The sequence below is a fragment of the Leopardus geoffroyi genome, chromosome A1 (genome assembly GCF_018350155.1).
Source record: "Leopardus geoffroyi isolate Oge1 chromosome A1, O.geoffroyi_Oge1_pat1.0, whole genome shotgun sequence".
Taxonomy (NCBI): Eukaryota; Metazoa; Chordata; class Mammalia; order Carnivora; family Felidae; genus Leopardus; species Leopardus geoffroyi.
Genome location: NC_059326.1, coordinates 225,878,570 through 225,893,519, shown reverse-complemented (window position 1 = coordinate 225,893,519; position 14,950 = coordinate 225,878,570). Strand labels below are relative to the sequence as shown.

Sequence of the window (14,950 nt, the reverse complement as noted above, 5' to 3'; positions counted from 1 at the left end):
AGAAGCTGCAAGCCCGTAACGTGTAAACTTTTAAACGGACACGCCTCGAGATAACAAATTCAAACAAAAGAAACCACCGCGAGCAATCTCCCCTCCCAACCTCACATTAAAAAATGGTTTTTCCTGTAAAAGGTGAATTGCCTCTCAAAAGCATATCCCATTATCAACGCCTTACGTGATCATGTCCTTCATTCTTACAAAGCGTCAGCAGTTCAAACTTGGAAATGCCATCAAAATCAGTACTTACCCACCTGTTGAGAAATTAAACAGGTCTGGTGCTCAGGGAGACGGAAAACCCGTCCCTCCCCGGTTTAAAGAATTTCTCCACAGAATTTCCCGCTACCATCATCGTTCCAAGGCACGTGAAACTTTGAAGCAGCTCAAATAAGAGAAGAGCTCCTACCTTGGGTTCCTTGTGCCCGTTCAGCTTTTGTCCCCTGTAAATGGCTGCATCTTTAGCAGTCCGGACTACAGGCATCTGAGGCAACGGACACAAAAACGGGCTTTCTTCGGCTCGCTGGTGTTCCCAGGCTTTTATGTGGTGTCTTGGGCTCTGCCTGCTTAATTCATTCCCGATTCTACTGAAAGGAAGTCCAGGCTGGCGGGGATTTGCAATTGCTGACGATACTTTTAACTGCAGGAGCTAACTAACCCGCCCCCCATTGCACCAAGAAATGTGTAAAGACATGTGAAGGCCCCCGAGATCTTAAAAGATGGCCCAGGACTAAAAAAGGAAAAATAAAAATCAAAAGCCACGGGACAAAATCACGCAATTTGGTTGTGACCTTGCAAGGTCCGCCCAGAGAACAACTCTCTTCACTTGAGCGGGGCTTCATTTATGGCTATTTATCCTCGCCTTTGCAGAGCGGGACTGAATAGTTGCCATGACAACATGGTAAACAGGATTCGAGTGACCACGGAGGGGTTTAATGGGATTGTTTTGTTTGGGGGAGAAGAATGGTGGCTTGAATGCTTCCTTCACCAAAATTTCCTGAAAAGGTAAAGCTGTCTTTTTAGAAGTCGTCCGTATGTGATGTTCTCAAAAGTTAAAGACGCTGGCAGTGGGCACTCCAGTTACGGGAGAGCGGACAACATGAGTGGCAGTCAGAAAGACAGGAAGAATTATGGAAGGCCACTCAGTGCTAAGTGGGCATTTTCCAGTAAGTACGTGGAAGAAACGGAACCACCCCTACAGGCTGCAAGCCTAACTGAACGGAGAGAGGAGTCAAAGGGGCTGACAATCCAGGTAGTTCTAAAATGTCCTTAGCTCCCTGGGGCTCCAGATGCTTTTGCGCTCCCTACTTTCTCCTGTAGTTTTTTTGTTTGTTTGTTTCTTCTGCAGAAAACCGTGTCACTCACATTTTATCCTGTGCAAGAGAAACCACATTCTGAGGGCCTCAAGTTTTGTCCCACTGGAAACAATCCCATTCTTATAAAATATTACTTGAGAAAGATGTTCGTTGTACTATGAGTAGATTGGGAACATTTGGCATTTTGACACTGGATGACAGTGTGCGTATGTCAAAGCTCAGAGAGCCTTACAACACAGCTAACCTTAAGCTGGGCTTTAGAAGCTGGGCTTTAGAGCTTTCAGCTTTAGAATACTGGTTCATGACTTATAAACGTGCCGCACTCGTGTACCATGTTAATAAGAGGGGAAATTGTGTGTGTGTGTGTGTGTGTGTGTGTGTGTGTGTGTGTTGAGGGGCATGGAGAATGAAATGGAAACCCCATGCTCAAGTTTTCTGTAAATTAAAGTCACCTTTAGGGGCACCTGGCTGGCTCAGTTAGTAGAACATCTCACTGTTGATCTCAAGGTCATGAGTTCAAGCCCCATATTGGGTATAGAGATTACTTAAAAAAAAAATAAAGTCAATTTTAAAACACCCGAAATAAGGGGCACCTGGGTGGCTGAGTCGGTTAAGCGTCTGACTTCAGCCCAGGTCATGGTCTCACGGTTCGTGAGTTCGAGCCCCATGTCGGGCTCTGTGCTGACGGCTCACAGCCTGGAGCCTGCTTCGGATTCTGTGTCTCCCTCTCTCTCTGCCCCTCCCCACTCGTGCTTTCTCTCTCTCTCTCTCCAAAATAAAAACATTTAAAAAAGTTTTTAAAACAACTGAAAGAAACGTTCATCCCATAACAACATCAAGGACTTAAAAGTAAAAGGTCTGGCAACAGCCTTAGGAAGCTTTCCCCGTGGTCCAGCATAAATTGGGGTTTGCATTCACGAGGATGGAGTGAGCTGTAAAATGCTGAGCACGGTCTCTAGCCCCAACCTATAGCGCGGTGTGCAATCTTTCTCACGGTCCAATGCAGCTGTTTCGTGTCCCCCTTGGCTCATTTAATACCTACGGCTGCTTCGCAAACCCAAGGCCAGGGGACCGCTCAGTGACAAGAGCGTGGGACAGAAGAGAGGGAGACAGAAGATTCCAAGCAGGCTCTGCACGACAGCAGCGAGCCCAACGCGGGACTCAAACTCACGAACCGTGAGATCATGACCTGAGCCAAAGTCAGATGCCCAATTAACCGAGCCACCCAGGCGCCCCTAATTTTTTTTCTTAAGTGGCAAGTTAGGTCTAGATCTTTGGCAAAGTTAAGCCCTCGTGTACCACGAGTGGGTGTACAATGTACTTGGATTAGCAATTCGATTCTGTGCTCACTTACTGAGCACCTCCTGTGGCCGCAACACTGAGCTCTGCAGCAGGACGCAAAGACGGGCAAGGCAGGTCCTATGAAGCTGTACTTGGTAAAGATCCTCTGTACGCATGGAACACTTTATTCAGAAAAATAAGATTAGGGTAGAGAGATCAAAGACGAAAAAAAAAAAGTTGCTTCCGTAAACTTCAGGAAGGCTGATGAGACAGAAGATGAACAAAATGAGATACAGGAGATACAGGAAGAACAGGACAAAAATTCAAGGTAGGAAATATGCCACATTATCATCAGCATTTTTATTTTTTTTTTTTAATTTTTTTTTTCAACGTTTATTTATTTTTGGGACAGAGAGAGACAGAGCATGAACAGGGGAGGGGCAGAGAGAGAGGGAGACACAGAATCGGAAACAGGCTCCAGGCTCTGAGCCATCAGCCCAGAGCCTGACGCGGGGCTCGAACTCACGGACCACGAGATCGTGACCTGGCTGAAGTCGGACGCTTAACCGCTTAACCGACTGCGCCACCCAGGCGCCCCTATCATCAGCATTTTTAAAGAAATATTTGGTCTTTGTTTAAAAAATAAAAGCAGGGGGAGGGCTGGCTCAGTGGGTAGAGCGGGTAACTCTTGATCTCAGGGCCAGGAATTTAAGCCCACATTGGGTGTAGAGCTTACTTAAAAAACCCAAAAACCGGAAAAAAAAAAAAAAAAAAAAAAGAACAAAAACAAAAAAATCCACAAGAAAGCAAATGGCAGGCAGCATCTGGATGACACAAATATAACCCCCCAGGACTACAGGTGCTGAATTCATGAATTCATTCATCGAATCGTTATGCCTCTGGAAGCAGAGGGTTAGGTTCTCGTAACGCCTGCACACTGTTCTCACTTCCTGTGCGGTCCCGGCCTGTCTCCGGTGTCGTCCAACTGGGGAATCTAGTCTGGTATCAATGGTGGCACCATGAAAGAGAGGGACACAGGTCATCGGGATTCATTGAAGTGCAAAGCACGGCATCCTCTCCAGTCTTGGAAAGACGATTGTGTGAGAAGGCTGATAGGTCCATGTGTCTCAGGGTACACAGACAGTGCTTCCAGACAAGCCACCACGGTCAGGCTGACCCTGTGTCTCCCGCTCTGTACTCCCACCGGATACTCCAATGTCCAGCAAATACGACTGCAGTCCTCCTCACAGACCCCATGGTCTCCCTTCCCTGGGGCCTGGTCTCCAGCCTTCCCTTGGTATGGACGTCCCTCTCCTCACTCTTCTCCTCTTCCCTTAGGAAAACCTCCCTCCAAGCTGCCAGCTTGGCTAGAAGCCTTCCTCCACCAGCCACCGGCCTTGGGGAGATTCAGGTGACCCAAGTCCTGCCATTTTGGAGGAGACTCTGAGAGAATCTTAAAGGACGCCGCTACGTTGGGTTAAAAGCTTGAAGAGGATGCTGCAAGGAACCGAAGGCTTCCCCACCTTGGAAGGCGAGGGCTCCTCGGCTCACAACTGCAGAAGGAACGGTGACGACGGCCGGCCAGCCATGTTCCTGACGAGTGACAGCCCACAGCGTCTGCAGGAAGTGGCCTCGCTTTCCTCCCATGGGAGCCTGGGAACTGCAGACAGCCAGTGCTCACACCCCCAAAGGTTTTCCTGATATTTATCAGTCCGTTCCCTTCTTTAATTCTGTCCTGCACCTCCTCAGGGTTTTTCTGAGGAATGTTAATGACAGACTTTTCTGACTAGAACTTATTTGCTAAAATACCAGGCGGGGAGAGAGGGGAGAGATCACAGGCCTTGGGACACCCTTGGGGAGAAATTCTGATGAAGCAAGGCAGGTTTCCTTTGTTACGGAAATCTGCTGTTGGTTTGGACCCTTTGAGCCAGAAACTACTACTGCCTCACAAGCCACAATAGACAAAAGCGAGCAGGCTACATTGCCAACTAAAAACTGTCTCATGGAGAACTCTGCCCCTTGGAAATGCCACAATTCTAAGTCAAGGAGAAGATTACATCCTTCAGTGCTATGTGTAAGCCAGAGAACTGACTGCTCACTACCCTCTATGGGGAGGGGGGCTTATTTTGTAATTTTATTTTAAATTTTACTTCCAGTGTAGTTAACACACAGCGTTCTGTCCGTTTCAGGTGTCCAATTGAACACTTCCATACTACACCCAGTGCTCATAACCATGAGCGCGCTCCTTAATCCCCATCACCTATTTCACCCATCCCCCACCCACCTCCCCTCTGGTAACCAACAGTTGGTTCTCTACAGGCAAGAGCTTCTTGGCTCGCCTGTCTTCTTCTCTTTGCTCCTTGGTTTCTTAAATCCCACATAGGAGTGAAATCACATGGTGTTTGTCTTTCTCAGGAGTATTTTGCTTAGCCTCAGCCTCCAGCTCCATCCATGTCGTTAGCCAATGGCAGGATTTCATTCTTTGTTTACGGCTGAGTAATACTCCATCGTCTAAGAGGTAGGCTTTTTCAACTTCACCTTGTGACTCAGCTCCAGGATTCCTCAACACGAGTGAAATGTCTTTTATACAACGCCTAAGATCAGCTTCATGTTGCGCGTGACAAAAAGTCCACAATTATTACAGCTGAACTGACATAATGTCCTAGCATTTCAGTCCAATTCTCCCCATTTGCACGTGGCCTTCAAAGCAAAACACAAAAGTGCCAAGTAACAAAAACCCTGTAATATTTCCAGCAAAGGATTTCCAAATGCTTTAGGCCCAAGGACCCACTCTGAGCTTCATGCATTTGCCAAGGAGGGGAGGCAGCCTGCCCTGCAAGCTTGGGGCCCACTGGGCATGTACTCACATTCACAAGGCCACCATGGTAATCTTGGATATGCTCCCAAAAGCACAAGGCAACTCCTTCACTTTTTCTAAGGCCACATTTCTTTAGGTCACAGACTTGAAGGCCACTGCTTTTATCCCTCTGGTCATAGAGTTGTCAAAAATGAACCCTCTAGAATCTGCCCAAACCTATGACCATGTTCCTGAATGAGGCACAAAATACTTCCATATACGTAAGTTCGAATACATCCTCTCAAGGTTCCCTAAGGAGCAAATGACCAGAAAAGGGTATGAAGTAAGAGATATGGTCTCATCCCTTCACCAGAAATATACACTCCTCTTCTATGGGGCAAAGGCTGGCAAGGTTTTCCCCGTGAGATTTCTAGAAGCACCGATCTTAGGACAAAAGAAAGCTCACAATAAACTCCAAATGAGGGTTGTTTACATACATTTCATATAACATCATCAACAGTAGCACTCAGATATTTTCAGTGGAACCAAATGAATGCTAAGCAAGCCATAATTAACGATTTCCAGATTCTAATTAGCATCTTCGCACTTAAAATCACACCTACGTCTTGGGCCTCAGACCAGAAGGTTCACGTGTCTGTGCCTTCGCTTTCTGGGTGCATCTGAAATGGTACCGAGATGTTTTTCTAAAGTCTCCTACGGTCCAACTCTTGGTGACTATTAATTAGTTTCTGCCACAGAACAGGTGATGGGAAGACTGTGAGAAGTACTTATGAAACATGAGGTTGGGTTGGCTCATTTCTTTAAATGCAAAAACCAATGCAATTAGGGACAGTCGCATCCCAGCAAGAAAAAAATAAACATCAGTAAAAGGTAATCTCTTCAATATTCTGCCTGCTGAAGACTGTTCAAGCAGGCCTAATTTCAAAAGCTATTACAATTTCAAGGAAAAACTCCATGTCACCCAAGAAAGAAAACAAATACATGAGGGACTATGTTTTTCAAATTCAAATTTCTCTCCTTATAACAGTGCTGACATATGGCAGGTCCCCATTTTACTGAATCTAAGACACCGACGCCTACAAACCTGCATGATTATGTTACACATACCCCTGAGAAAGGAACAGCGCTCCCAATTAAACTATTGCTCGCCAGAAGTTGTAAAATGCACCCCTAGTACCCAAGTCCTTAAATTGGGAACAAACAGCCTCTTTGAACGATGAAATATGGTATTATTATCCCTGTTGTGTAAAGAGGAAAAGTAAGAGAGGTTACACAGCTCCTGGGAGTATAGACCCAAATCATGAAGTCTATATATATCGTAAAAACTGCCTATTGAGGTTATAAAGTGAAATATAGGGGCACCTGGGTGACTCAGGCAGTGAAGCGTCTGACTTCTGCTCAGGTCACGATCTCTCGGTCTGTGAGTTTGAGCCCCGCGTCAGGCTCTGTGCTGACCGCTCAGAGCCTGGAACCTGCTTCCGATTCTGTGTCTCCCCCTCTCTCTGCCCCTCCCATGCTCATGCTCTGTCTCTCAATAATAAATAAACGTTAAAAAAAATTAAAGAGAAATAGAAAACAGCTGGCGTGGTATCTTGCTAGGTTTTAACTAGTCATTTCCTACATTATGGCCAAAAACTACATATTGTTTATGCTGCCATTTTCTGTGATAATCTAAAACATTTTAATATAAATTCGAGACATGGAAAGGTGAGCTGTTTTTTTAAACCACCAGAACAGAGGCACAGGTCTTCCATGTAAGACCAGTCTCCGTCGGCTGCTTTATGCCACACAAATACCAAATTCTCACCATCATGGGCTCATAGTGAGATAGCAAACTTAACAGGTTACTCGTCCTTACAGGCAGCATCCATTTTTACCTTCCTAGAAGACAGAGAGTTCAGTATCGTGGTTCTTATGAACATCTTTTTTTTTTTTTTTTAATTTTTTAATGTTTATTTATTTTTGAGACAGAGAGAGACACAGCATGAATGGCGGAGGGTCGGAGAGAGAGGGAGACACAGAATCGGAAGCAGGCTCCAGGCTCTGAGCTGTCAGCACAGAGCCCGACGCGGGGCTCAAACTCACAGACCGCGAGATCATGACCTGAGCCGAAGTTGGACGCTCAACCGACTGAGCCACCCAGGCGCCCCATGAACATCTTTAAACTATAAATGAGGAACCACTAATAGTAAGTCAAGGGCAACTGGGAAACAAGGTAAAAAATAAGATCTAGTATCAGCAAAGTTACTAGAATATAACCTAAGTCTCAAGAGAAACAGTTTCAGGTCAGATTCCTTCTCTTATGCCTTATGAGAACAGCATTTAGTTTTTTAACAAGAGGGGCTGCTGACATTACTGTCTTGTGGAGGGTTTTCCTCTCTTCGGGGAGATTACGAAGAGCTGATGTTTCCCAAAGCAAGACAATTTCTATTTTTCAACATTTGACGGCTAGTTTCCCATTTAGTCTTGGATTCAGCAATGACATACATTGAATACTAAATTTTCTTTGTTCAGACAGCTTCCTGTAACACTCATATTGTTTCTGATCAGGCTATGGCATTAAAACACTAAATTCACAGAGCCTACCCATGAAAACACACGATGACACTCTATCAGGAATTATCAAATTAGGCATGACTACCTGGTCAGAGTCCTTAAAAAAGTCAGCACTGCTGCTTAGAATACAGACCCTTCATCATGCTTAACAAGAAAGCAAAATGAAAAACTAAACCAACCACAAAACATACACCAACCATCTCTTCCATAAGAGACAGCTGCCCAAGAATTTCAAACCAAATCCTTAAAAAAAAAAAAAAAAAAAAAAAAAAAAAAAAAAATTGTGAAGGTTTCACAAGGTTTCCTTTTAAACTAGATTTCTCTAAAGCTTAATGGCATCATTCAGAAGCAGAGAAGTAGGCCCAGGAGACAAAGGGAATTTTTCTATTTAATGTTAGGTTATACTAATGTCATATATGCTCCCAACCCTCTATGATGAAAGGGCTTTACAGACAGTGCCCGGGAGGTGGTGTCCTTAAAGACACAGCCTCAGTCTAGCGCTGCTGTAAATCTTACCTTCTGCGTGTTTGGCTTGATACAGCGAACAAAGAAAGGATTAGAGCAGCTTAGCGTTGCCATTAAGGAATGCAGGGAGTCCTATTAGAAAGAAAAAAGTATATGTTGATTTAGTCTCTTATTATGTCATTCTTTAGATTTCTCAGCATCTCAGGCACTCCTCAGAAACAGGAAGAAACAATAGAAATCACAGGAATAATTTTTTTATGATTAATGGAATATTAAGTTTTAACACTGTCATTCTCATATAAGATAAAGCCAAGGTGCTACAATCTATAGTCACTGAAATTACTTCACAATATACCAAAGTTATTTGTCACTTCACTGGAAGAGTATCAATGCGGCGGGGGGGGGGGGGGGGGGGGGACCAATATTCTGTTAACCACCAGAAAGCAACTCTGGGCTATTTCGATGTTTGGTACAGAAAATCTGGGCTGAATGTACTGTCCCACTGGAGGTTTTTTTCCTCCTAATTCATTATTTCCATTAAGATGACAGTCTGTACCAATAATTTACACTTTCTCACTCTTACCCTGAAGTCACCAGGCAGATCAAGCTTCCATAATACCGCTTTATTATTATTTTTTAAAATTTTTGTTGCTATTGTGATGAATTTTTAACATTTCCCAATGCAGACAGAGCATGTAATGAACACTCATCACCAGCTTCGGCTCATGGCTAATCTCATTTCATCCAATCCCCATCCGAGGACACCCTACGCCCAGCCCTTGTAGGAAACGGCGTTTTTAGTTCATCCCTCAAGATTTCAGTATGTGTTATTAAAGGCTAAACATTTCCAAACCTGTACGTAACCACCATAGCATCATCCGAAAAAGCTTGAACAAGAATTCCTTAATTCCAGTCTTAAAAGAAGCAGGTGTCTCAGATTTCATACAAAATCCTCAAGTGTCTCAAATTTCATAATTTTTAACTGGTCTGTTCCTTGAAATCAGAACGCAAATGAGGTTCCTGTGCTGTACTTAGTGTCTTTCAGTCTTTTAATCCACTGGGTTTCCCTCCATTTCTTTTTTCTTCTGACAATTTTGTGGAAAAAACTGGGTCGTCTACGGCACTACATTGGTTAGTTACTTCTCGGGTTTGAAAGCTTTAGGATTTCTCACAGGTGACCAAATGGCCTGGCATGTGTGGCCCTTCATATATATATATATATATATATATATATATTCATATATATTCTGGTGCCAATTTAACTCCCTATGAGACATTCTGTCTGCTGGCCTCACCGAATCAGTCTTCCAGGAACACGACCCAACGTTCATGCCTCAGGACTCCTCCTGCTCAGTCTCTCTACCTGGAAGGCCTGACCGCTCTCTGCCATTTCCTTGATTCCTAGTGCAATTTAATCCCCAAATATCCACAAAGCCTTCCAAGGCAACTCCAGACAACACTGCTCTAGAAAAAGGTAATATAACAACTCCAATGGGGGATTAGAAACCTAGGTTTTAGGGGCGCCTGGGTGGCGCAGTCGGTTAAGCGTCCGACTTCAGCCAGGTCACGATCTCGCGGTCCGGGAGTTCGAGCCCCGCGTCGGGCTCTGGGCTGATGGCTCGGAGCCTGGAGCCTGTTTCCGATTCTGTGTCTCCCTCTCTCTCTGCCCCTCCCCCGTTCATGCTCTGTCTCTCTCTGTCCCAAAAATAAATAAACGTTGAAAAAAAAAAATTAAAAAAAAAAAAAAAAAAAGAAACCTAGGTTTTAGAGTCAGACAGGTACAGTTCAAATCCTAGCTTTAGTCCTCAGAGGGCCTGAATGGTCTCCATTTCTCCAAACCTCAGTTTCCTCATCTATAAAATGGGGACAACAGTATGTACTTATAAGATGGGAGAAATGAACAAGATCATATACGTGAAGTGATTAGTGACTGGCACATAATACATACACAATAAATGGTAACTATTTTTTTTTTTTAATTTATTTGAGACAGATACCGTGTGAGTGGGGGAGGGGCAGAGGAAGGGGCGGGGGAGGGAATCCCAAGCAGGCCCCGTTGTCAGCACAGAGCCCAACATGGGGCTCAAACTCACAAACCGTGAAATCATGACCTGAGCCGAAACCAAGAGTTAGATGTTTAACTGACTGAGCCTCCCAGGGGCCCCCAAATGGCAACTGTTTTTATTATATCCTACCTAGGTCAAGCCTGCCCATCATATCTCATGATCCAGCTTTGTTAGCAAGGTAGGTGAGTATCTGGCTCATTGCCAACTACGTTGTACAACAGGCCTCACACAGAACCCCACCGGATGCATCCAACTCTGAATAACTAAGTGAAAGACTCTTTGAAGGCAGATTTAATAAATGTCTATTGGGGCGCCTGGGTGGCACAGTCGGTTAAGCGTCCGACTTCAGCCAGGTCACGATCTCGCGGTCCGTGAGTTCGAGCCCCGCGTCGGGCTCTGGGCTGATGGCTCAGAGCCTGGAGCCTGTTTCCGATTCTGTGTCTCCCTCTCTCTCTGCCCCTCCCCTGTTCATGCTCTGTCTCTCTCTGTCCCAAAAACAAATAAACGTTGAAAAAAAAAAATTAAAAAATAAAATAAAATAAAATAAATGTCTATTGACTCATATGCCTCTATTTCTCTTCCTATTAGGATTTGTTACTTGGGGGTAAAACAGAACAATTAAGGTCAGAAAATGGTCAGGGGAGCCTGGGCGGCTCAGTCGGTTCAGCGTCCAACTTTGGCTCAGGTCACGACCTCGTGGTTCGTGGGTTCGAGTCCCGCGCGTCAGATTCTGTGCTGACGGCTCAGAGCCTGGAGCCTGTTTCGGATTCTGTGTCTCCCTCTCTCTCTGCCCCTCCCCTACTTGTGCTCCAGTTTCTCTCTCTCTCAAAAATAGACATTAAATTTTTTTTTTTTTCAAAAATGGTCTTCACATGCTCTACCTCTAAACTTTCTAAAATGGCTACATATTTAAAATGCAAGTAGGAATGGTCCCTATTTCCCTGAATTCTGGGTATCTGGACAAGGTAACTGACCTGGATCTTATTTAAATGCGTGCTTGCTCAGTCATTATTCCCAATTAGGATACTGTAAACGTACCTGGGAAAAATACAAAAACCAAACATGGGAAGAAATACACTCTATATTCATACGAGCCTCTAAATACAAATCAAGGTGACCCCAAATGGCCAAACAGTCCTTCAACTTAGAATAGGTAGCTATTTAACAAGACAAAAAAAAAAAAAAAAAAAAAAACCCAAAACCAAAAAACCAAAAACCTACATGTTTTCACCTCAGAAAAAGCAGATTTTATTTTGAAAGCACTATCTGGTGACATAAAAGAAAAAATAAAATAAACGCTTTCCTGGCCCTCACATACGCCATCCCTGTTTCCAATTCCTAAAATCACAGCACCCATAAATTCATGAAAGCCAGCAGGACAGACTAACCTTGAACTGTGAGCTCACTGTGGGCCGTCGATGTTTGCTTCCACATTTCAAGGTATCCTGGTTATTGCGGCTTGAAACGTGTTCAAACAGGTCATAGATGAAGTCGAATCTGTGTGAGCAGAGAGGAGCAGGGCCATGAGGGGCACGCACCCGGTTATCAGGGGCTGGATTACTATAATTACAACGCACTTTCCCAATGAAAGTAACACATCGAGTCCAGGAAGAGCTAAGACAACTTCCAAAGATTTCAAAACAACCATTGCCCGAGAGCTTTAGGCACTGGGGGAAAAAAAACAGTGGCTGCCTTCTGAGCCCCAGTCTTGCAGAAGACAAACGGACTGGGATGAAAGTGACCCGGGGTGGCATGCCAGCAAGGAGCCCTGTGTTTCCAGAGTGCCACCTATGCTTCTGCAGCCCTGATGTCTTTGCCCGTAGGAGGGAGATGTTTTTGCACATCTCACTGTATTTCGAAGATCCAACCAGTTTACAGAGGGAAAAGTGAGATCTGCAGTGAAACACAGTAGGGTTTCCATCCTGCCCCCACCCCTTCCAAGCTACAGGACCAGGGCAGATGCGTGACGTACCCTCCTTTTGCAGAAAAATGAGGCTAAGTTAAGAATTTGTCCCACTGTGCTGGCGGTGGGGTGGGGAATGAAATGAGAAAATGTATACAAAAGGCTGAGCACAGTGCCTGGCACAGCATCAACGATCACGTTAGTTTGTTGCTGTTAACGCTGAAAAGCTCTATAAAATTGCCCCTACTAATAAAAAGTAAAAGGCTTCCAATAATTTTTTTTTTGTTTACTTACTTTTGAGAGACAGAGAGACAGAGTGTGAAGAGGGGAGGGGCAGAGAGAGGGAGACACAGAATCTGAAACAGGCTCCAGGCTCAGAGCTGTCAGCACAGAGCCCGACGTGGGGCTCGAACTCACGGACCGCGAGATCATGATCGGAGCTGCAGCCGGATGCTTGACCAACTGAGCCACCCGGGTGCCCCTCCGATAACTTTTTATCTTTCTTGCATGGAAGATGCTACAGCTCTGGGCAGAGGAGTGGGGATGAGTGGCTTCACTGAGACCAGGAAAGGCAGGGACGATGTCTGAGGATCCACACCTCCTGAGGTGGCACCATCAAAGGCGGCCCTGTCACCTCTCACTTTGCCCCATCCCTGTTTCGTTTTTGTTCCGGGGTGCTATTACGTGCTCTTTGAAGTTCTCTAAGTGTGCTTTGAGCGCTTCGGAGGAAAGCTCTGTTTCCATGAAAGTGTCACAGATGTCAAAGGTCAAAGAGCATAGACCAAGCAACGGCCCAAGCCCCTAATTTTGCAGAGACAAACCTGGACTAAGAAAGAAACTCTTTTACTCCAGTCACAAACCCACTTTACGTTTTGACCGAGGCGACCAGCCAAATGTCACCTTGCTGACCTCCACACCTGTGATCTTTTCACAGCAAAATGCTTTTATTTAACATGAAGGTCATTTTTAAATGTGTCAATTAAAATCTAATAACTAAGAAATTGCTTTGACAGCGGACAGAAAAGTATCATTGCTATGGTATTTTGAAAATACCACCATTTTTATTATTGTGTGTGTGTGTGTGTGTGTGTGTGTGTATATATATATATATATATATTTTTTTTTTTTTTAAGGTAAACTCTATCCCCGATGTGGGGCTTAAACTCACAGCCCCAAGATTAAGAGTCACATGCTCTACTCAGTGAGCCAGCCAGACGTCCCTGAACATCTCCATTTTTAAAGAGCTGAAAACTCATCTAAAAATAAAAACAGCTGGGGAGCCTGGGTGGCTCAGTCGGTTGAGCGTCTGACTTCGGCTCAGGTCATGATCTCACAGCTCGTGAGTTCGAGCCCCGCGTCGGGCTCTGTGCCGACAGCTCAGACCCTGCAGCCTGCTTCAGATTCTGTGTCTCCCTCTCTCTCTGCCCCTCCCCTGCTTGTGCTCTGTCTCTGTCTCTCTCAAAATAAATAAACATTAAATTACAAAAAATTACAAAAAAAATAAAAGCAAAAATAGCTGCCAATGTTGTAAACAGGGAATCTTCACACAGGAGAGTTCAAACAAATCGAAATACCTTCCATTTCTAAACTCCTATCTGACCCTGTGGGTGGGCTTCCTTCACCTCAATTCACAGTCTATGTGACAGTGTAGCCACGAGGGGTTGACATTCCTAAAAGTATTACAGACTTTTAAGTAATTGTGCTACTTTCCTAACCTAGATAATAAAAATGTTTCTGTCACAGATTCACTCTGGATCTGAAACAAGTATCGAAAGCTTTCCCCCTGGGTGATTCTCCCCCTTTCTCTCTCACACAGCCTCCTACAAGCAGCTAAGCTAACCAACTACTGATTTAAGGGCGTGAATTTACGGTTCGTGCACGAATCAATGCGTGTGGAAGTTTGTAATTTTAGCTGGATGGATGTTTTTTTCCTGACATCCCTTCAGCTAGAGACATACGGGTCCTACGGACCAGAGGATGAAAGCAATTGAACACGGAGCTCTCGGCCTGTTGAGAAGAAAGGTCATCCTGGGCAAGGCCTTCTGTTCTTGAGCCAAGCAGAGCAAATCAAAACTAGCTGTCGATTCGTGGGCAAGGCCCTGAACCGCCCCCAAAACTACTTCCCTCATCTGCTTAACAGGACTGACAGTATCTACGTCATAGATACACATTTCTTACGGTACCTCATTAAATGGTGGTCAACGCGACTCATATTATTTTCTGTATCGAGGTCATTTTATTCATGAAATATTGCCCATGAAAGAACACAGTAAACCAAGCTGCTTCCGTATCGATTTTTTTCTATGTTTGTAAATCTGCACAAGGAATACTTTGCTTGCTAACGACATATGGGGTTGGAGACCGACATACCGGCTTTCTCGGAGCAAGTTGAGAAGATCATCTCTGAAGGTATCTCTGTTCTTCTCCAAGATGCCCCGGACGTCATACTGCACCTGGGTTAAAAAAAAGAAAAAGAAGAAAAAGAAAAGGAAAAACCGTACAGTTGGTCAAAAGAAGGATTTCAGGTCCTAGGCATCCCCTTTAAACGCCG

General features: G+C 44.7%; 1 protein-coding gene across 5 annotated transcripts in view; it reads right to left on the bottom strand.

Moving 5' to 3' along the window:
- MYO10 (myosin X) overlaps positions 1-14,950 on the bottom strand; it is a 230,219-nt gene that overhangs the window by 70,876 nt on the left and 144,393 nt on the right. For all 5 annotated transcript variants that reach the window (XM_045441547.1, XM_045441556.1, XM_045441574.1 and 2 more), the window contains 3 exons: positions 14,770-14,852; positions 11,885-11,993; positions 8,482-8,562 (listed from right to left, as the gene is read on the bottom strand). In XM_045441547.1, coding sequence (XP_045297503.1) covers positions 8,482-8,562; positions 11,885-11,993; positions 14,770-14,852 — 273 coding nt within the window. The remainder of the gene's footprint in view (positions 1-8,481; positions 8,563-11,884; positions 11,994-14,769; positions 14,853-14,950) is intronic.